A 22823-nucleotide genomic window follows, 5' to 3' on the forward strand; every position below is an offset into this window, starting at 1 on the left:
TAAAAAGGACTTAAAATAAATGAAATAATTAAAAAGTTAGATGATGCATACATTGTTGCAAAAATGTAAATTGGTAAAATTCTTCAGAGGATAACTTGGCAATATCTCTATGAGCTTGGGAAACATATTGATATTTATTTATTTGGCTGCATCAGGTCTTAGTTGCAGCCTGGAGTATTTCTGATGTGTTGGGTTTTTTGTTTTTTATTCCATATATTGGTGAAATCACCGAACGTATTTCTGAAGTTTCTTCACCACACCAGCTATAATTTTAATGAGGCTCCGATGACGTAGGTAGGTTATACAAGTGGGGAATCTGAGGCCCCGAAAGAAACCCGGGGTCACACAGCGGTCAAGCTAGGATTTGGGGTCCAGTTTTTTGGCTCTGGGACAGCGCGGGAAACTGAGCAGGAGACTACAGCTCCCGGCGTGCCGCGCGCGGCGCCGGTCGGACTACAAGTCCCAGGCTGCCCCGTCGCGACGGCGGCGGCGGGCGACAGGCGCCATCTTGGTCGGCGGCGCGGATTGAATGAGCCCGCCGAGCCGCGGCCGCCGTTCCGAGCAGCGCGGACCTCGAACCGCTGCCGCCGCCGCCGCCGCCATGGCCACGCCGCAGCCCGGCCGCGCGGGCGGGCCCTCCACGCCGCTGTCGCCCACGCGCTTGTCGCGGCTGCAGGAGAAGGAGGAGCTGCGCGAGCTCAATGACCGCCTGGCGCACTACATCGACCGCGTCCGCGCGCTGGAGCTGGAGAACGACCGGCTGCAGCTTAAGATCTCCGAGCGGGAGGAGGTGACCACGCGCGAGGTGAGCGCAGGCGCCGGGGTCCCCAGCTGGGGCAGGCCGGCCTCTCAGGGTCCCCGGGGGTTTCGGGGACGCTCCTGCGACAGGGGGAGAGTGGGGCGGGCCCTGCCCACCAAGGAGTCCCCAGAGAGCTTCGGGGCCCCCGCGCGAGGGTCACACGCTTGACTGAGCCGCGGCCTCTGAGGGTCCTCGAGGGTTTCGGGGACTTCTCCCGTGCGAGAGCTAGACTGGTTCCTGCCCCGCCCACCGAGGAGTCCGGGAACTTCTCAGGGTCTCTTGAGTGAGGGGTGCATGCCTGAGGGGCCCCTGGGGAGGTTCAAGGGGCCCTCAGTGAGGGGTGGGAGCTGGGGCGGGCGCCTACGAGGGATCCCCAAGGGTTTCTGCCCTCCCACCGCATGCGAGAGGTGGAGACTGGCACTAGCTCCGCCCCCGAGGGAATCCCTGCCGATCTGGGAATCTCCTAAGACAGGGTTGCAGGCTGGGGTGAGTCGTGTCCTCTGATGGGTACCCAGGGGGAGCTGGGGGACCATGAGTGAGGGCTGCACCCTAGGACAGGTCCCCCCACCCACCAGGGGTCTCCAGGGTGTTTCGTGTATCCCTTGAGTTTGGGGCTGACCAGTCCCCTGAAGTGGACTTGGGATTGGGGAGGCCCCGAGTGAGGGGTCCATTAGGGCAGACCCCTCCTCTGAGATGTCCCCAGGGGTTGGTGGGAGGTGCCCTGATGGAGGGATGCAACCTGGGCACGCCCAACCCTTTAAAGGGTCCCCAGGGGCCTTGGAGGGTAGGGGCAGATGGGGCAGGCCCTGCCTATTAAGGGATCTGAGGAGATCTGGGGAGCCCCTGAGTGATGGGGTGTGAGCCAGGGTGGACCCCTCCCCACCAAAGGAGTTGTGGAGAGTCTTCAGGGATGTGTTTGGGTGTTCTACAAGAAAACTTGGGGGAGGTTCTTGGGTCTCTGAGGAGGAGTGGAGGGTCTGGGGTGAGTCGGGTCTCAGTTCTCCTTGGAACTTTGCAGAGGTCCCATAATGCATCCTGGGGAGTTTGGGGATTGAGTGGGATTAGGCAGTAAATTCAGTCTTTTACCAGGACCTGGGGCATAAAGAATCTGTCTGCAATGTGGGAGACCTGGGTTCAGTTCCTGGTTTGGGAAGATTCCCTGGAGGAGGGCATGGCAACCCGCTCCAGTATTTTTGCCTGGAGAATCCCCATGGACAGAGGAGCCTAGGGTGCTTCGGTCCATGGGGTCACAAAGAGTCAGACATGACTAAGAGACTAAACACAGCATAGCACAAGCAGTAAGTTCAGTCTTTTACTAGGACCTGGGGGGTAGGGGTCAGAGCAGGGGAGTCCAGTGTCTCCCTGGTCCCATGGGAAATTTGGAAGGCCCTTCGTTGGGCCCTGGGATCCCTTTGGCTAATGGGCAGGAGCCTACGAGAGTCTGGTAGCTTCTGCCCTGTCCTGGGGGGGTGTGAGGTGAGGGGGAGGGGTGAGGCCTTGGGGAACTAGGGAAAGTTTTGGTGCAGGTGAGGGGGAAGAGGCTGGATAAGCCCTGCCCTGCAAGTGGGTGTGAGGGCAGGAGTCTGGGGATCCTGGGTGGGGTGTGTCACAACTGGCTGCCAACCTGGGGGGCCCCTTTTTTCCCACAGGCCCCCCCAACCCAAGGGCAGGTCCTCAGAATAAGGGGGAGGGGGCCACCATGTGGTTCCTTGTGGGCCTGGTGGGAGAGTCAGGGCCCGAAGCTGGCACTTAGTGCTTGGAGCCTCAGCTTTCCTCTCCGAAGAATGGGTGCAGTGACGACCTCTGGGAGGAGAGCGTGGGGGATGGAGTGGGAGCTAGGGGGTTGGTCATTTCTGAGAGCTGCTTACTGCCTGTATAACCTTGTGTGGATCACTTAACCTCTCTGGGCTCACTGCCTCTTTTGTAAAGTGCAAATGATAATTAATGCCTACTTTGGGGGCCTGTATGTGGGGCCACCATGAATTCACGTTTGTTTTATAGAATGCAATAAAATACAGGACAATGCCCTGAGGGAACACTCCGTGGGTTCTGTGGCCCCTGCCTGGGTCCTCGGGATCAGGATGGGCCCGAAAGTGTGTCTCAGGTGTCTGGGGAGGTGAGAAACTTGGTAGTTGGTGGTGTGTTGGGTCACCTGGGATTAGATTAAAGCTTGGGATCCAAACCCTGCTTTTAATCTGTGACCTTGGGCAGGTCACTCAGCCCCCCCAGAGCCTTGGTTTTGGCACCTGTATGATGGGACTGGAGTGGCTGCCCCAGTGCTGCTGCCTCGGCAGTGCATGCGGGTCCTCGGAGTGCAGGCCCAAGTTCTGCCTGCTGGGCTGGTCAGCAGCGGGTCATTCACCCCGGCCTCTCCTCCCACCTGCAGGCAGTGGACGTGGGGTGCCAGCCCCACTGAATGAGTGTTGTGCCCAAGAGTGCAGGGGCTGGACCTGGGGAACTCGATGCTGTCCATCTGTCTGGGCAGTGGCATGGTTTACTTCTCGGCTGCCTGTGCTGGTTGGGACGTAGGACTGCCGGGAGGGAGCGGGAGGGGCCCCGCCACATGGTGCACCCCAGGGCTGTGCCCAGGATCTGGAGCCACCCAGATGACAGGTGTTCATTTGCAGCAGGAGTGGGGAGTTCCCACCAGCCTGATCCCCTGGAGCTCGGGGGTGAGGTGACAGATGCCTCCTCAGTTGGTCAGTGGGGGGAGCCAGTAACCTGCCAGAGCAGTGAGGTGGGCGTGGCCACCGGCCGTGGGAGGGCGTGGTGTGTCAGGCCTCCCACCTGGATGGCAGCTTCTCACCTGGAAGAACCTGTCGCCAGAGGACACTGGGTGATGGCTAGAGACGTCTGTGGTTGTCATACTGGGGGACTCCTGGCATCGAGGCAGTGGGTCCAGGGAGGCTGCCCCACACACTCCTCCCCCAGACCCCAGGACATCTCCCCCCAGAGGACAGTCCAGCCCCAAATGCCATTAGTGTCAAAGCTGAGAAGCCACTTAAGGAACCCAGTGGTGATGAAGGGCTTGTAATCAACGCAGAGGGTTCAGGTGCCTAAGATAAAGTCACGTTCCGGTCGGTAGACCCTCGCCAGTCGTGTGTGGACATTTGCCTTTCCCATCGAAAGTCAGATGATGGGTGTTTTGGCCTGGTGAGCTGTACGAGGGTGAATGGCCATGTGTGTCCCGGAAGGGTTTCTGTGAGGCTGAGGGCTGGCCAAATTTCTGTTTGGGAAGAGTCTTGGGTGCTGGGGTGGCGGGGAGGTGGCTCTAGTGGACCAGGGAGGAAAGGGGGTTCTTCAGGGAGTCCCCAACCAGGTGTTGAGTTCCCCTAGGCTTCACATTTTTTCCCTTCCTGCCCATGTATCCTGTTGCTGTGGGGACCAGGGGGCGGGTGCTCTCCAGGAGGACCCAGGGAGCAGGAGCTGGGCTCTGGGAGTTGGAGGATTTGCAGAGGGTCAGGGTTTGTGGAGTTTGGCAGTGGTTGTCAACTCTGGGGCAGTTTTGTCCCCGGGGATGCAGGCAGGGCCTCAGGGCAAGTCTGGGGCCCTAGGAAAAGGGTTACCTCAGGTTATGCGAACTCTGCTCCCCTCACAGCCTCGCATGCTAACACATCTGTTAGGATTCCTCAAGCTCCACACTTGTGCAGCGCTAGCTGTTACAGACAGAACAAAAGCCAGAGCTGTGCCCAGGGCTCCCACGGGACACCCCAAGTGTCACAGCACGTGGAGGCACAGGCCTGCCGGGAACAGCTGTTCCCTGCTCTGAAACAGCTTTTGTGGCCTCACGGCCTCCTCTACAGAGCTTTCTCCTTTGTCCTGGTGCCGTAGATCAGGTTCCAGGTTCAGTAGAGGTTTTTGGGAAAGGGCTGGGGTTTCAGCTCTGTGGGTGAACGGTCTCAAATGTGAGCACTCAACTCAGACGTCACGGCTGGCGGGGAAGCTGCCAGCGACAGTACGTGGAGGGGCGGGCCAGGGTGTGTGCCAATAAAGCTTTATTTGTACACACTGAACTGTGCATTTCATATAGGTACCTGTATCATGAAATATTTTTTTGTTTTTTTCTGCTCAGCCATTTAAAAATATAAAAGCCATTCTAGTTCTGCACACGGGTGGCTGGGTTTTGTGGTGTGGGCCTGAGTTTGCAGACCTGGTTATAGAGGATCACCTGACTAAGACACAGTTTTTTAGTAAATTGAAGGTCTGCGGCAGCCCTGCCTCTGGCAAGTCTGTTGGTGCACAACTCCCCTGGCAGTCCAGTGGTGAAGACTTGGTGCTTCTTGGCAGGCGTGTTGGTTCGGTCCCTGCTCAGGGAGCTAGGATCCCACAAGCTGTGCAGCCAAAAAAAAAGCTGTTGGTGCTATTTTTTTCCAGCAGTATTTGCTCTCTTTGGGTCTCTGTGTCACATTTGATAGTTCTTGAGATATTTCTGACTTTCTCATTTGTATTATTTGTCAGGGTGATCAGTGACCTTTGATGTCGCCATTGCAAAAGGATTACAAGTCACTGAGGTTCAGTTGACGGTTGGCATCTTTTAGCAATAAAGTATTTTAAATAACGGCTGTAAGGTGTTTTCGTTCCTTTTGTTTTTTGTTTGTTTTGGCCTCACCTCGCGGCACATGGGATCTTAGTTCCCTGGCCAGGGGTCGAACCCTTGCATTGGAAGCGCACTCTTAACCGCTGGACCACCAGGGAAATCCCCGTGAGTGGCATCTTAATGGGATATTTAAAAAATCAAAATTGGCTCCGAAGTCACCATCAGATAAGCGTCAGGTGTGCGTGCTGGGCTTCCTTCGCCCGGGCTCCCAGGGAGGGACAGCTTCCCATCTGACCTCACCTTGGTTTCCTGCCGTCTTGGCCGTCAGTGCGCCTCCTGCCGAAAGGGGAAGCTGGGGAGGAAAGCCCAGTAGGAGCCAGCCTGTGGGGCCAGAGATCTTGTCCGAGATGGCAGCCTGGGTGCCAGCCCTCCTTTGGCGTCAGAAGGGAGACAGCAGAGACACTCCTGTGAACTTGGGTGCCCGGCCTCCCTTAGACAGTGAGGCTGGCTGCTCTTGGTGATGGTGGGGGTATTCCAGAAGGTGGAGATGGGGGTGGGGTCAACAGGGCACAGGAGGGAGAGGCTTGTTTCATCTTGAGCCCCACATGTGTCTCTCTGCTGGGAACCGTCCCCAGCAGACCTCTCTGGCCTGTACTGACAGGTTAGGAGAGGGCGGTATGCTGTCCCATGCCTCAGTTTCCCCACCTGTGAAATGGCACTAAGAGCCCATACCTGTGGGATGAAATGACTAGGAGAGCCGGACTGAGGTGGGAGGGCTGGAGAGGGTGAGGGGTCTCAGACCCGCTGTCAAATCCAACTCTTACGGGTTGGTCTGATCTGCTCGGGACACCCCAGTTTTAACCCTAAAAACCCCACATCTGAGAATTCCCAGGTCTCAGGCAGACGAGGATAATGACCCCGCTACCAAGTGGCAGGTCCCCGGCAGTTCCCCTGGATCTTTCCTGTGGAAGGGAGGGTCCCTCCGTGGCTCTGAGCTGCCCTCTGAGCCCAGGCACAGACACTCACTGCTGTCTTGTAGCTTTGTGGGAAGTGGTGGTTGATCAGTTGCTCAGTCAGGTCTGACTCTTTGCAGCCCATGCACTGCAGCACGCCAGGCTTCCCTGTCCTTCACTACCTCCCGGAGCTTGCTTAAACTCATGTCCACTGAGAAGGTGATGCCGTCCAACCATCTCATCCTCTGTTGTCCCCTTCTCCTGCCTTCAGTCTTTCCCAGCATCAGGGTCTTTTCCAGTGAGTGGGCCCTTCACGTCAGGCAGCCAAACTACTGGGAGTTGCGGCTTTGGGATCAGTCCTTCCAGTGAATATTCAGGGTTGTTGTCCTTTAGGATTGACTGATTTGATCTCCTTGCAGTCCAAGGGACTCTCAAGAGTCTTCTCCAGCACCACAGTTCAAAGACACTCAGCCTTTTTTATTGTCCAGTTCTCACATCCATACACAACTACTGGAAAAACTATAGCCTGGACTAGACGGACCTTTGTAAGCAAAGTAATGTCTCTGCTTTTTAGTATGCTGTCTAGGTTTGTGACTGCTTTTCTTCTAAGGAGCAAGGGTTTTTTAATTTCATGGTTGCAGTCACTATCCACAGTGATTTTGGATCCCAAGAAAATAAAGTCTCTCACTGTTCCCCTTGTTTCCCCATCTATTTGCCATGAAGTGATGGGACTGGATGTCATGATCTTCGTTTTTTGAATGTTGAGTTTTAAGCCAGCTTTTTCACTCTTCTTTCACTTTCATCAAGAGTCTAATTCCTCTTTGCTTTCTGTCATAAGGGTGGTATCATCTGCATATCTGCATATTCTCCCAGCAATCTTGATTCCAGCTTGTGCTTCATCCAGCTGGGTATTTTGCATGATATACTCTGCATGTAAGTTAAATAAGCAGGATGACAACATACAGCCCTGACGTACTCTTTTCCCAATTTTGAACCAGTCTGTTGTTCTATGTCCATTTCTGACTGTTGCTTCTTGACCTGCATACAAGTTTTGCAGGAGGCAGGTAAGGTGTTGTTGTATTCCCATCTCTTTAAGAATTTTCCACTCCCGTCTCTTTAAGAATTTTCCACAGTTCGTTGTGATCTACATAGTCAAAGGCTTTAGTGCAGTCAATGAAGCAGATGTTTTTCTGGAATTCTCTAGTTTTTCTGTGATCCAGTGCATGTTGGCAGTTTGGTCTCTGGTTCCTCTGCCTTTTCTAAATCCAGCTTATACATCTGGAATTTCTTGGTTCACATACTGTTGAAGCCTAGCTTGAAGGATTTGGCCACTTGTAAAGCCAGCTGCCTTGTCACCGTCTGTCGGCCTTTTGTCAGTCCCAGGAAGGGTTTTAACCGCTTTTTTTGTTAGTTGCTAAGTCGTATCTGACTCTGCAACCCGTGGACTGTAGCCCGCCAGGCTCCTCTGTCCATGGGATTTCCCAGACAAGGATACTGGGGTGGGTTGCCATTCCCTTCTCCAGGGAGTCTTCCTGACCCAGGGATTGAATCCAGGTCTCCTTCTTTGGCAAGCAGGTTCTTTACTGTTAAGCCACCAGGGAAACCCCTGTAACCGCCTCATAGAGGCAGAATTCCAATCTTATGCAGTTCACCCAATTAAACTCTTAAGTTTGGTGGTGGTTAATATATTTACAACTGGGTAGCCATCACTTCGATCTAATTCCAGAACATTCCATCCCCCTAAAGGAAGCTCCTTCCTGGGGAGGGGCAAAATAGCTGTAGGAAGTTAAGAGGAAAAAACCACTATGTATAAAAGTATATAAACTACAAGGAGGGTATACTCAGTATTTTATAATAAGTATAAATGGAGAATAACCTTTATAAGTTGTGAACTACTGTTGTGCATCTATAACTCATATGGTGTTGATGTTCAGTTGCTAAGTCATGTCCGACTCTCTGTTGGCCCCATGGACTTCAGCACGCCAGGCCTCCCTGTCCCTCACCATCTCCTGAAGTTTGCCCAGGTTCATCTGTATCTCTAACAAGAATCGCACTTAAGAAAAAAAAAAGGAAACCTCATTCCCGTAGCTTTCTCCTCCCCGCATACTCCTTCCCCAGCCCCTGCCAGCCAGGAGCCCACTCTCTGTGTCTCCGGACCTGCCTGCTCTGCGCATTTCCCGTTGGTGGAGTCACGCCCTGTGTGTCCTGTGTCTGCTCCCCTCACTGAGCACCGTGTTCTCCAGGCCCGCCCACATGCTAGCGAGTGTGTGGGCTTGGCTTTTCAGGGCTGAGGGGCACCCCAGGTGTGGCGGGACCACACTGTGTCCGTCCGTCCCCTGCCGCTGGGCCCTCGGGGTGTTTCCCTGTGCGGCCGGTAGCAGTGCCAGGGCTGTGAACGCCTGTGCTTGGGTTTTGTGTACATGTGTGTTACTTCTCCCAGGTAGATGCCGGGCGGTGGCATTGCTGGGTCAGTGGTTGCTGTTTGTCCATCTGAGGAACCGCCAGCCTGTCTTCCATGATGGTGGCACCAACCCCCCCCCGACCCCCCACCATGCATGGGGGTGCCAGCTTCTCCCCATCGTCCTGACACTTGCTGTGGTCTCTGTGATGGCCATCCTTATGGGGCAGATGGCATCTCCTTATCCTTTTGGTCCCTGATACTTTAAAATATGCTCACCACTCTGGGCCCCTCGGGGTGGGGCAGGGAGGCCTGAGTGTGTGTCCAGCTGACAGGCGTGGCCTGATAGGGGCTGGTGACCTGGGCAGGCTCCAGGGGTGCCCAGCTGGGGGGCCCATGCAGGTGAGTGGCACCGTGTTGGTGGGGAAGAGGGCTTCACCTTGGCCCGGCTGTCCCCGCAGGTGAGCGGCATCAAGACATTGTACGAGGCGGAGCTGGCCGATGCCCGCCGGGTGCTGGACGAGACGGCCCGGGACCGCGCCTGCCTGCAGATTGAAATGGGCAAGCTGAGGGCCGACCTGGAGGAGGCCACCAAGAGGTGGGGCTGTGGCGGTGTGACGGCGCACAGGGCAGGAGGCGGGGGTCGTCACCCTGGGTGTGGTGGGAGGGCCCCAACTTGCACATCCCTCCTGGGAGCGGGCCATGTGGGTTCTTGGGGCTGGCCTTCCGGCTGCCCTGTCCAGCACCATTATCCCTTCCAAAGAATTGGCCCCCGGAGGTGAAACCTCAGCAGCTCCCCTGAGACTGAATCCCCTGGTAGCTGGCACCACCACGCCCCCAACCCTTCCCCAGCGAAAGAGGTACTCTGGGCCACAGAGCCAGCCTTGGCCCCCTTTCCCGCCTTGTGCCTGCCCCAGGACGCCGGGGAGCGGTGGGTGACCTTCTCTTCCCGATCCCAAAGCACCGTCTCCTGGGTACTCCCCAGTAAAGTGTCACTAGTCTGGAGAACGAGGCAGCGCTGGTGGTGATGGTGGCAGAAGGGAGTGACGTGAACTCAGCGAGTGCTCAGACCAGGGCCCCTCCACCCTCGCGCGCAGCCACCCAGCAGGCCAGACTGGCCGCAGGGACGCTGGGCACGAGGTCTGGGGCTCAGCCGGGGTTCCCCCGGCTCAGCGGCACCACCTCTGGAGGCCACCTTTGCGTGTGCAGGGTTCTTCTTTCCTCATGAGGCTTTCTCACTTTCTTTGGGAGGGGCAGTTTTAGGCTTGCAGGAGAATGAGTGGGGAATGCAGGGTGCCCCTGACCCCCCTCCAGGGCCCCACATTGTGGCATCTCCCAGGAGCGGGTGTGCTGCGTTGTTACCAGTGATGAGCCCATGTGAACACATTCTTATCAGCTGAGTCCCTGCCTACACAGGGGTCGCCCTTGGTGTCCTGCGCTCCCTGGGCATAGACACATGTACACTGACACTGCACCAGCATAGCATCACAGGTGTGGTCACTGCCCTGAAAACCCCTGCGCCTCACCACACCCTCAGCCCATCCTCCCCTCAACCCCTGCAGGCCAGGGGTCCTTCATGTCTCCACAGCTCTTCCTTTTCCAGTCGCCTCCTCAGATCCCCTGTCACTTAGCGCTGTGTTTCTGGTTCCCGCATGGAGCAGAGCAGTGAGCCCAGAGACAGACACACGCGACACTGCCAGCTGGTGTCTGACAGGGCAGGAGAGGCAGTCTGCGTGCTTTTCAAGAGGCCGGGTAGACAGGAGACCCCATCCATTTATTATGACTTTGAATTAAAAAATGACATGCTTTTTGGAGACGAGTAAGAGAATGAATGCTGGAGAATTCTGGAATTCCCCGAGCCTCGCTCTGTCACATCCACACAGGTTCTAGAATCTTCCAGACACCCTGAACCTGCGTGTGACTCCTTGGGTGGGCTGAGAAGTCACGTTTCTGCTTGTCAGAGTCATAGATGCTGGCTGGGGAGAAAGCAGATAGTGCAGTTAACTTAAGGAGAAAAACGAGGGCTTCCTGGTGGCTCAGTGGTAAAAAATCCACCTGCCAGTGCAGGGGACACGGGTTCAGTCTCCGGTCTGGGAAGATCCCACACAGCTCAGAGCAGCTAACCCTGTGCACAGCTCCCGAGCCTGTGCCCTAAAGCCTGCAGGCTGCAACTGCTGAAGCCTCTGGGCCCTAGAGCCAGGTGCCCTGCAGTAAGAGAAGCCCCTGCAGTGAGAAGCCCGCACACCGCAGTGAGAGAGCAGCCCCCGCTCGCCACAGCTAGAGAGAAGCCTGCGCGGCAGTGAGGACCCAGCACGGCCAAAATACAGAAGTACAATTTTAAAGAGAGAAAAATGAAAGTCTCATGAGCCTCCGCCCAGACAGAACCTCTGAGGCCAATCTGGGGCATTGCTTTTCCGCCTTTCTTAATTTACACTCAGGGTGGACACCCTTAGCTAACAGAACGGTTTGTCCAGCTCGAGCCTGGCGTTGATGTCACATGTGTCACGATGCCTCCCCAGTGCCTGGGCCACGTCACAGGCTCCTATGACAGCTTCAGTGACAGCCCTGCCCCCCCATCGGGCACCCGGGCCAGCGACTTACCTTGGCCCCCGCTCTCGAGGGAAGGCTTCCCCAGTCTCGAGTACTTGGGTCTGCAGGTGATTTGCCTACTGGCCTCACTTCCTGCTCTCGGGCGCAGAGCCCTTGCAGACGGTATGAGTGGCCCGTGACCCTGAACAAAGTGCATCTGCCGTGAGGTGGCAGCCTGGGCTTTTCTCTTTCAACCAAGAGTGCTTCAGGGAGGACCCTGAAGCTGTCAAGCAGCAGAAACTTAAGCCACTGAGGGTCACCAGCTCCTCTGCTTCTCAGACCATTCCGTGTGCTTCATCTCCGTGGCACAGGGTGACGGTGTGGAGAGGTTTTCCACACTTCCTGATGCCTCTGCTCCTGTCGCCCTTACCGCACAGCTGATCTCGACCTGCCCGCCCACCTCGCCCCAGGCCTGTGTACTCTGCTCTCCCCAGTGCCCTGGGAACCACAGCCTGGCTCGGGCCCCAGGCTCCGGCTTCTCGAGGGCTGTGCCCAGTAGCTCCCGCCCTGCCTGTGTTCCCCCTGTCTCCTCCCCCTTCACTGAGGGCAGCGGGTCTCACTGCTCTCTGTACCCACGAGAAAGCTCCCCCTGAGGATGGGGAGTCCACAGACGTTTCTCTAGTGGGAGGACAGCATGTCCATGAAACTGGCCCTCAGTAGTGGTCTATCGGACAGATGAGTCCAGTTTCCCCAAACCCTCTAGAGATGTGGGGTTTGCAGCCCTCCCCGCCTCCCTTGAGTGGAAGGACTGTGTGGCTCAGGAATGTGGACTGGCCATGGGTGCCACGTCTGCCTGGAGGTCCTGTCCCAAGGACTGCTGTGAGGATGGGACCAGCCTGGTGACTGAAGTCACTGGGCTTTATCCCTCCCTGACACACCTCACTCAAACTGGTGTGGTGTCCCCGGGCATTGTCGCCCAGGGCGGTCCTTCCCCTGGGGGACACCAGGTGATGTCCAGGGACGTCTGGTTATCACACTTAGGAAGGGTGATGCTGATCTGACCCCTGCTATGTTGTCCCCACGGTGCTGGGCAGGGCACAGCTTCAGTTCCTTAGTGGGGAAGTGGGTAGCTTTCAACTACCCACTTCTAATTTGAGATTTAGAGCACCATTCAGAAATGTTCATGCTATTAAGAGTTGTGTGTTGGTACTTCCCTGGTGGGAACCTGGGTTCGCTCCCTGGTCAGGGAACTAAGATGCCATATGGTGCACAGTGCAGCCAAGAAACAAAAGGGAGACTTGTGTATTTAGAAAGTCTGTTTGGCATCTTAGATGTTTCACATTGGAGCTATCTATTAGAAGTTCAGTGAGCCTGCCTGAAATAGCTTAACTTAACAAATGAGATCAACAGTTCAAAGGCCAGGGTTTTAATTAGTTACTATAACAAATTATACATTTTTAAAAAAAATCAGAGTTCTCCTCTAAGTGGTCCCTCCTCCTGTGCCCAAAAGTCAGGGAAAAGGACATGAAAACCCACAGCTTGAGGGTTGAGTGGCTGGAGGGGTCCCTGTGGGGCAGAGCAGGTTTGACGACAGGGCCCCTTTGGTGCTGAGAGATGAGGCTCTGGTGCTGAAAGCGTGGGTAGGTGAGGGTCTGGGCCCCGAGGCAGCCATGAACTTGGCCTTGGGGTCAGTGCTGCCTACTAACTTCTGCTCCTGACTTTCAGCGCCAGGAAGAGGGAGGGTGAGCTCACGGTGGCCCAGGGCCGCATCAGGGACCTGGAGTCCGTGTTCCACCGAAGCGAGGCTGAGCTCGCGGCTGCACTTAGTGACAAGCGCACGCTGGAGAATGATGTGGCAGAGCTGCGGGCCCAGCTGGCTAAGGTAGCTGCAGGCGGCGCAGGCTGTGGGCTCCCCCTTCACCCCCACCCCTGCCCAGTCCACACCCCGGGGGCCCCTTCACCCCCCCCCCCCCCGCCCAGTCCACACCCCGGGGGAGTTTGGGGGCTCGGGATCCCCAAGGACCCCACGCGGCGGCAGACAGCGTCACCAGCTGCTTGTCCCGCATTTCCAGGCAGAGGATGGGCATGCGGTGGCTAAGAAGCAGCTGGAGAAGGAGACGCTGATGCGTGTGGACCTGGAGAACCGCTGCCAGAGCCTGCAGGAGGAGCTGGCCTTCCGCAAGGATGTCTTTGAGGAGGTGGGTCATCCCCCCTACCCCCAGCGGGAGCCAGGGTGTTTCCCCACTTCCTGCCTCTCCCTGCCTCGGGGACTCATCTCCTGATCCCTGCCTCCATCATCACGCCACTGTCTTCTGTCTCTGCGTCTCTTATAGCGACACTTGTCCTTGGGTTTGGGGCCACCCAGGTAGTCCAGGATCGTCTTGAGCCCTGTATCTTAATCACACTTGCAAAGACCTTTGTCCAACAAGGCTACATTGGCAGACTCTGGGGATCAGCACATGGGCATGCTTTTCAGGGGTCATCATTCAGGCTCCTGCAGACCCTGCCTGGCCTCCTTGCCTCTGAGCCTCAGCTCCCTGGTTTGGCAGGACTGACTAGAGCCCTGGCCCCGCCGGCCTCCCACCTGGTCCTGGCCCATTGTGCTGTCACAGCCAGATGGAACCCGGAGGCAGCCACTGCTGGGCTCACTGCGGTGTGCGGGTGGGTGAGATGCCCATGCAACTGCGGAGCGGCGTCCTGCTTCTGCCGGGCCCCACTGCAGCCAGAGCCGCCCTGGATCCCGTGAGGAGGCCGAGGGGCGGGAGGACCCCTGAGGTGGGCCAGGGGTGGGGTGTGGGCTGAGGGTCCACTGTACTCCTTGGCTGTTGTGAACGCAGTGGCTTCCTATGGACACGTTCCTGTCGTCTTCATCCACGGGGCCCAGATACATGTGACTGACATCTGTGCAGGGAGTTTTGTCAAGTGGGGCTTCCCCACCTACCTTTGACCCCACCACTGCCTGGTCAGCTCCTGGTGCATGTTACCAGGGCCACTGGTCACTGCCATGACCCGCTGCTGTTCTATCTGAGACCCCAGGCTCCTATGATGAGCCACATTAGGAACTTTTTTTTTTTCTAAGAATTCTCTTTTTTTTATTAACAGCTTTATTGAAATAGTCCCTTACCAGAAAGCTTTCACAGCTTACCATGTAGACTGGATCTTAGTCCATTCCCAGAGCTGTGCAGCCATCCCCTCTTAATTCCAGAACATCACCCCCAAAAGAAATTCTGTAGGTGTTTCCATTAGCATTCTTCCAGTTTTCCTATATAACAAAACTTTTTAAAACATACAATTTAATGAAATTTAATACAGGATAGTTCAGCCATCACTGTTTAGTTCCAGAACATTCCATCATCGCAATAGAAGCCCACCCCCACCCCCTCCCCTAGCTCCTGACAACCAGGAACCAACTCGTTCTGTGGATCAGCCTTCTCTGCACGTTTCCCATCAGTGGAATCACACCCTGTGTGTCCTTCTGTGTCTGCTTCTCTCACTGAGCATCCTGTTCTCAGGATCCGTCCAGGTGGTAGTGAGTGTCAGGGCTTCTCTCCTTTTTAGGGCCCAGTAATGCTCCTGTGTGTGAAGGCATAGGTGTGTTATTTGGCAGTCAGCTGGGGGCTCTGGGTCACGGTTCTTGGGTGGTTGTGAATCGTGGTGTGGGTGTGAACAGGTGGCCCGGGCCTACCCCAGAGGGTCACCAGTGGCAGAGTTGGGCGCCCTTGCTCAGGCCGCTGGGGAGAGTCAGGGACGCCTGTGACAGGGCCAAGGCATGCAGTGAGCGCGTGGCTATGTCCGCAGGAAGTGCGTGAGACGCGGCGGCGGCATGAGCGCCGCCTGGTGGAGGTGGACAGCAGCCGGCAGCAGGAGTATGACTTCAAGATGGCCCAGGCGCTGGAGGAACTGCGCGCCCAGCACGACGAGCAAGTGCGGCTGTACCGTCTGGAGCTGGAGCAGACCTACCAAGCCAAGGTGCGCACGCGAGCATGCCTGCTGGTGGGCATTGGGCCGTCCACCCCCGCCCTCTGTGCCGGCCCTCATGCCTGCCCTTGTCCCCGCAGCTGGACAATGCCAAGCTGAGCTCCGACCAGAACGACAAGGCTGCCAGCGCCGCCCGGGAGGAGCTGAAGGAGGCCCGCATGCGGGTCGAATCCCTCAGCTACCAGCTTTCCGGCCTCCAGAAGCAGGTGACTCACCAGAGCCCCAGCCCCGACCCCTCCTCAGGCCCTGTCCCGTCTCATCCCCTCCCACGGCCCCAGAGGCCTACAGCCGAGTGGGCTTCCCCACCGTGACGCTCGTGGACCCTGCTGCAGGCAAGCGCGGCCGAGGACCGGATCCGTGAACTAGAGGAGACTGTAGCTGGGGAGCGGGACAAGTTCCGGAAGATGCTGGACGCCAAAGAGCGAGAAATGATGGAGGTGCGGGACATGATGCAGCAGCAGCTGGCCGAGTACCAGGAGCTGCTGGACGTCAAGCTGGCCCTGGACATGGAGATCAGCGCCTACCGCAAGCTGCTGGAGGGCGAGGAGGAGAGGTGAGCACCGCAGGGGCGGGGCGAGGAGAGGGGCGGGGCGAGTGCACTGCCCCTCCCCCTCCAACCCCCCACTCCTATACCTCAGCCCCTGGTAACCCCGCCCCCCGCCCCCAGGCTGAAGCTGTCCCCCAGCCCGTCGCGGATCACCGTCTCGCGGGCCACAACGAGCAGCAGCGGCAGCAGTGTGTCCACAGCCGGGCGCCCGGGCCGCAGCAAGCGGAAGCGGCTGGAGGTGGAGGAGCCGCCGGGCACGGGCTCCAGTGGCCTGGGTTCCAGTAGTAGCACCAGCAGCGGCAGCAGCTTCCACCTGGCGCAGCAGGCCTCGGCCTCAGGCAGCGTCAGCATCGAGGAGATCGATCTGGAGGGCAGGTTCGTGCAACTGAAGAACAGCTCTGACAAGGTGAGGCCTCGCCCCGAGCCGCGCCGCCCCCTCAGGGGAGGCCCCCCGGGGTTGCCCAGAGCCCTGTGCCAACGCCAGCGCCCTTCCTCAGGATCAGTCTCTGGGCAACTGGAGGATCAAGAGGCAAATCCTGGAAGGGGAGGAGATTTCCTACAAGTTCACTCCCAAGTATGTGCTGCGGGCCGGCCAGACTGTCACGGTAGGTGGCTGTAGAGGGGCAGGTTGTGAGGTGTAGCTGGGATGGGGCAGGGGGCCAGGGGAACTGCAGGGTGGAGCCCCACCGCTGAGAACAGCCGCCTGCGATAGCTGATTGTCCACATTTCTCCCAAGAGCCTCCCTGGAGCTCTTGGAAGGCCTGAGTGATGTGCCAGGGACCCCCGGTGTGGGTGGGACTGGGTCCAGGCTGTCTGTCTGGGCTGGCAGGCAAAGCGCCAGCCATGTTAACAGTCACAGGCATGGACTCTAGGGCCCCTGATCCCAGCCTGGCCCGTTTGCTTAGATGAAAGTCCTTGGCCACTGTGAACCTCAGTCTCTTCTTCCATACTGGGGTGATTAACATCCCTGGGCAGGATCCAAGAGGCCTTGAAGGATTACACACCCAGGGCATCAAGAGGACCTGTGATGAATGGCTGGCTGGTGCCCACTAGGACTGGAGCCCACTTTAACGGGGAGGTCTTCCTGTGTCCCCAGGTGTGGGCAGCTGGAGCAGGGGTGGCTCACAGCCCCCCATCCACACTCGTGTGGAAAAGCCAGAACAGCTGGGGCACCGGTGAGAGCTTCCGCACCACCCTGGTGAACGCTGACGGGGAGGTGAGTGCCTCCCACTGCTTAGGTCTTGGGGCCCCTCCTGGGTGGATGGAGCCTTGGCCGCCAGGCACATGAGTGCAGCCTGGACCTGGGCATCCTGACTGTCTCCCCTGCAGGCTGGGCTCCTGGGTGGGGAGGGGTCTGTCTGCAGCTCTCATCTCGTACAGGAAGTGGCCATGAGAACCGTGAAGCAGTCTTCAGTGGTGCGGGAGACCGAGAATGGGGAGGAGGGCGAGGACGAGGCAGCTGAATTTGGAGAGGAGGATCTTTTCCACCAGCAGGTAGAAGCTCCCAGGCACGGGTGTGCACACACACGCACACATGCCAGGCCCTGTTCATGCAGCTGCCCTGCCTCCTGGGCCTGCCTGTTGTGTGGATCTCTGGTACCCACCTAGAGACACTGGGAATGGGGTTGCAAAGCTGATTGTATCTCAGAGTGACCCTGATACAGCCCTAGGGCTTCTCAGCCCACCTGCTGTTACCATGATTCCTCCAGACTGGGATGCTGGTGACTTCATAAAGGTTTTGTGGGGAGGGTGCGGGGGGCTGAGGAACTACACTGAACAAGACACGAGTGCAGGACTCTTCTGGGTCTAAGACCATTGTAATGAGTCCTGTGGCTCAGAACAGGAGTGAGGGAGACATGGAAGGTTCTGGAACATTAGCCACAGTAGCTGGGGTCGTTTTGCTGGAAGCTGAGCTTCCCTGGTGGCTCAGGCCCCAGCACGGTCCAACCCCTCTTGGTGGGAGGGCAGGGGGCCACCAGCTACCTGCCTGGCCAGGTTGGCATGTATCTGCCACCCTGGGCTCACCTCACTACACCATCCTTCCTTCCAGGGGGACCCGAGGACCACCTCTCGAGGCTGCCGCGTCATGTGAACCGAACACGCCTCATCACATGTCTTTCTTTACCCAGAGCCACTGAAAACTATTTTTATATCATTGGCTTCTTTAATCCTTGGTACATTTCTAGAGAATTTTTAAGCAAACTGCCAGAGCATGGGGGTGGGTCTCTACTGATCTTTCCTGTCGGCGGGTTTCCTGGGACCCTTCACCACTGACCAGACTGTGTTGGTGCCCTGTTCACCAGCCCAGGAGCCTAGTGGCTAGCGGACTTTGGGGAGTCCAACAGGGGTGGGAGGAGGCCCATTGGCTGTGTGGGTCTCTGCTGCAGCCTGGAGTCGGGGCGGGAGAGGAGGCCTGGGGTGGACAGAGCAGAACTGCATAAGGATCCCATAGTTTATTTCATTTAAGCTTTCAAAAAAACCAAATTCAGAATCCAGCTTCTGACCTGGTGGGGAGCAGGGGCACCCCTGCAGTTTCCATGGCTCAGCCAACTGAGCATCCGAAGGAGGGCTGGAAGCAGCTTGTACTGTCAGACCGGGGCTTTGGGCGGTTTCTGCTCAGCCCTCGGGTGTGTGGGTTGGGCCTCTCGGCTCCCTCTCTGGCTGCCGGAGCCTCACGTTTCTGGACCTTTCTGCAGTCAACTTCCTCACCCTGTGGGACAGGCAAGAAGGAAGCTTGGGACCTGGGGGCGATTCCTCTCTGAGACTAATCCCCAGGAGAGTGTCAAGGGAATGAGTATGACAACCTTGGACATGACATCCATGTGTGACCACCGCTTTCCGCCCTCCCATCTGTGGAGGGTGACGAGGGTGAGCCGTGGGACTCCCTGACCTCCAACTCTGTGCCTTGAGCACAGGTCATGCCCTCTCCTGTGTTCTTGGGTGCACATGGATACGCTAGCTTTCTCTGTAGCTTCCTGCTGAAACGGTGTTTCCTAGACAGACCTGCCCATGCCAGCAGACCTCTGTGGAATGCTCCATGCCACAGCCCAGCTTCTGATCACCCAGAGACCCCCCTCCCTGCATCAGTTCACCTTTGACCGACGCCACGTAGATACACAGAAGTTATTTTTTTAATGGATATTTATTTTTTTACATTGGTCAGTACACAGGTTGCCAGGCTCCCACCTCAGGGGCTCACTCAAGGGTCACTGGGACAGTCCCCCTCGGGGTGGGGGGGGGTGGCATCGTCAGGGGTCTCTGTCCCTGTGGACTTTGTGCCCCTGGCTGACTCTTCAGAAAGCGCAGCTCAAGTCTTAAAGACGCAATACTGAGCCATGGAGGCGGGCTGGCCCCTGAAGGCAGCCTGCTTCCAGGTAGGCTGAGTGCCAGCCCCTCGGCGTTTACCCAAGGCTGGAGCAGCCCTTCCACCTTTCCCTGGGAACTGCTCATGGTGAGGAGGGCCCAAGCCCCAGGACAGGAAAGTGTCGGCCACCGGCAAAACCAAGCTGCTTCCAAGTCTAGAATCTCCCTGCCGGCCAAGGCTTTAAGTCTGGGCATCTTTCCTTGGCCACCAGAGTCCTTGGCCTGAGGGCTGTGCTTGCCCTGTGGAGGGAGGTGGCCTCACCAGAAAAATGGTGCAGCCCATGAGAAGCTTCCTGTCCTGACAGCACCTTCTCTGTACCACCCTCCCTCGCCCCCCACCACCCTGCCAGGAGTGCTTCCAGGTGCAGGCTGCTCCCTTCCCCTGGCATAACGAGCTGAGTGGACTGGAGGGTCTGGAGAGTGGGATGGGGTCTGGGTGGTCCTGGGGTGAGTGGAAACTGCACTGGTCTCACCCACACCCTTCAGGGTATTTTGGAAATCTCTGGGGATCGAAGCTGTGTCCTGGAATTCTGGGTGTGATGCAGTTTTGCAGGCTGGGCTTGAGGACTTCAGGAAGGAAAGGAGAGGGCCCCACCCTCCCGGCAGGCCCAGAGGGCCTAAAAAACTGCCTCGGTTTGCCCAGTGCCTGCAGAACCCCCAGGCTCATTAGATGACATCTTGATTTAGCCAGTTCTTGGTCTCATCCCCGCCCAGTGGTTGCCTGGCTGAGATCTTGAGTGGAGCCTGGAAGTGGCCCTGGCAGGCTGGGAAGCCCTTGACTGGTAAGGGGAGGGTGTGCTGGACCGGTGGCCACTTGTGGCTGGAGGTTGGTGGTAATTTGGTAATTACCAGTCTTTTGGTAATTAAGTAGTTGGAAACACAGGACAAAGTCCAGTGTTACAATGTCAGCCTTGGCCTGAAAAACAATTTGCATTTTTCCTTAAACATGCTTAACTTTAAGCCACTTGAAATGATGCAGAAGCGATTCTTTTTTTTCTGAGCCGTGTCATGTGAGGAGAAGCACCCTTCTACAAAAACAGCCACTCGGCCCAGCCCTCGGAAGGAACCGAGTGCCGGGGAGACACGGATACCTTTTTCCCCATGGTCTGGGCGCTCAGTGTTCATCACAGCCAGGCTCTGACCTGGGCTCGTTTTTACCACACCGTCTACCCAGCAGTTCTATTTATATCAGCACATCCGAGCGGGGACTGCCATTCCTCAAGGATATTAACGCTATTGGAAAGGTCTTAATTCCGAGCCCGAAAGGGATCATCAGCACTACATGCCAGGGGACTCAAGTTTCAGCAACTGGCTGTCTAAATACATTTCAGATGGTGATTTTTAAGATGCATGCCAAACGTGTGGTCTTTTGTTTCCTCCAATGATTTGTAATATACATTTTAAGACTGGAAACTTTTTTGTACAACATCCAATAAAACATTTTGGTTTTAAATTCTGCCCGTGAGTTATTACTCCCACGCCAGGCAGCCGTAGTAGTAGCCTAAGCCACTTAGTTAAGCGGATGTCTTAGGACCCCCATCTGACCGCGGACCGCTAGTTTTCTGCATTCCCCCATCTGATCCACCGACACCCCGCAGCGCTCTTGGTTCCCTAATACAGCCTGGAGCTACCAGGTCTGCAAAGCGCAGGGTAAACGCGCCCATCGTCCAGTGTGCACGCCCTGCGGGACCTTTGAGGGTGGACCCTAAGCGCGGAGGTGCGGGCCTTTCAACCCGGAGTTCGACACGGGAATCCGACTTCGGCCCGTTCCTCTCTGCGCGTGCGCGGGATGTTTTCGCGCAGCCTTATGGGAGTCGTAGTCCAGATCCTGCTCCCACCCACTGGAACTCCATTTCCCGTGGGGCCCTGGGGCAGCGGACTTCCGGCGTGAGTGCGGGTCGGCGCACGAGGCGGCGGTCCGGTTGACTTTGCGGAGCCATGGAAGGCGGCTTCGGCTCCGATTTCGGGGGCTCCGGCGGCGGGAAGCTGGACCCAGGGCTCATCATGGAGCAGGTGAAAGTGCAGATCGCCGTGGCCAACGCGCAGGAGCTGCTACAGGTCCGGGGCTGGCCGGGGGCGGGGTGGGGGACTAAGGGCTGCGAGATCCGCCGGGGCCGGTGTCGCAACTGAGGGCTCGCGTGTCCCCACAGAGGATGACGGACAAGTGCTTCCGGAAGTGTATCGGGAAGCCGGGGGGTTCCCTGGACAATTCGGAGCAGGTAAAACCAGGGGTGGCGGGGTCACGGCCTGGACCCGGTGGGGTGGCCTCCGCGCGTGCGCTGACTTAATAAAGAGGCGTGGAGAGTATGCTGCGCGTGCGCAGTCCGCTACCGGGGCGGGGGCACCAGCAGCGGTCCAGACCTAAGCGGCTCGCCCATTCCTTCCCCAGAAGTGCATCGCCATGTGCATGGACCGCTACATGGACGCCTGGAACACCGTGTCACGTGCCTACAACTCGCGGCTGCAGCGGGAAAGAGCCAACATGTGACCGCGACGCTCCAGCAGACCAACTCCCCTACCCTTGCCCTACCCCCGGACCTATTTCCATAAACGCTGTTTGTGAGGCGGGGTCCTGCATGTGCATACTGCCTACCAGAAGTTTATGAGGACGACAGTGGTGCTGGGACCGTTGGGATTCTACCCGTCCTTTCCGCCTAGCCGCCCACCTGCTAGCCGGTGTGGCTTGGGTTTTGGTAGGGGCGGCCTTGGCTCCGGTGCCACCTCCCTTTGTGCGCCTGTTAACGGATTAAGTCGTATGGACCGTAGTGGGGCCTCAACCCGGCTTACACTGTCTGCCTGGGAGGAGGGTGCTGGTTGACACATCACAAGCTTTATTCAGCGGCCAGAGAATGGAGAAGCTTGAACTAGTTCAGGGCTGAACTTGACAACCCCCTGGCGAGAGGGATTTAATTTTAAAGGGAGGAGAGAGGTCAGTGATGGGGAGCCATGTTTATTAGTTTACCTGGGAAGGGGCAGGGCTTTTTTGAGGGAGTGGGGGACCACCCCCTTTTTATCCTGTTTTGGTCTTTTAATATGGTACTGGCTGCTGGGAGGTGTGTTGTTTAATACGTTCATACAGTAAAATCAACATGTAATGAGATGCAGGGTCTATTGGAGTTTGGATTGCTGCCAACTTGGTCTCAGCTGGTTCCACTTGTTTTTTTCTTTGTGTGTGTGTGTAGAGGGAGCACTTCCTTTTTTATCTCTGGACCCTTGAACTTAAAGGTTTATGTTAACTCTTGCTAAACGTGGGGAGGGGCTGTGGTTGGCAGGTTTTGAGCAAATTCCTGGCTTATCCCTGGCGACAAAGCCTCCCCTTTTCTTGTTACTGCTCCTCATTATTGAGGGGTACTGGAGGACAAATGGTCTGACTTCTGAAGCTGAGGCTGTTTTTTGCTGAACACATGGGTGTGGTTGTTCCCTAGTTGAGGGGGGCAGAACTGTTCCCTGATGAGCCTAAAATATGTGTGATGGTCACCAGGCTGCAGTCCCATGTACTTGCATCCTTGCATTCGAATCGTCCTGAAGTTTGATGACTTAAAGCTGTTCACTAACGGAAGTTGAGGAGGCAATTAAAGAGGCCCGCCCAGAGATGAGCCGACAGATGATAGCAGTTAGTGGGTAGAGAAATGGAAGAAGCCAAGCTAAGCCAAGGAGGTCTCTGTTTGACCAAATGGAGCTTGGATTGGATTTTGGAGTGTGTTATATCTGTGTAACCA

General features: G+C 57.0%; 2 protein-coding genes across 2 annotated transcripts; both read left to right on the plus strand.

The window, feature by feature from the left end:
• Window positions 1–529: 529 nt before the first annotated feature.
• Window positions 530–17967, plus strand: LMNB2 (lamin B2). The gene is made up of 12 exons (XM_068980782.1): window positions 530–805; window positions 9149–9285; window positions 12942–13098; window positions 13289–13414; window positions 15015–15185; window positions 15275–15400; window positions 15527–15747; window positions 15862–16147; window positions 16239–16346; window positions 16838–16957; window positions 17122–17235; window positions 17792–17967. Exons 1-12 carry the CDS (start codon window positions 530–532, stop codon window positions 17831–17833), a joined length of 1884 nt encoding a protein of 627 aa, XP_068836883.1. The 3' UTR covers window positions 17834–17967.
• A 3044-nt stretch (window positions 17968–21011) lies between these two features.
• On the plus strand, window positions 21012–22343 carry TIMM13 (translocase of inner mitochondrial membrane 13). The gene is made up of 3 exons (XM_068980861.1): window positions 21012–21162; window positions 21255–21323; window positions 21494–22343. The coding sequence occupies exons 1-3, from the start codon at window positions 21043–21045 to the stop codon at window positions 21590–21592; spliced, it is 288 nt and encodes a 95-aa protein (XP_068836962.1). The 5' UTR covers window positions 21012–21042; the 3' UTR covers window positions 21593–22343.
• Window positions 22344–22823: the final 480 nt, after the last annotated feature.

This window comes from Capricornis sumatraensis, chromosome 9, assembly GCF_032405125.1.
Source record: "Capricornis sumatraensis isolate serow.1 chromosome 9, serow.2, whole genome shotgun sequence".
NCBI lineage: Eukaryota > Metazoa > Chordata > Mammalia > Artiodactyla > Bovidae > Capricornis > Capricornis sumatraensis.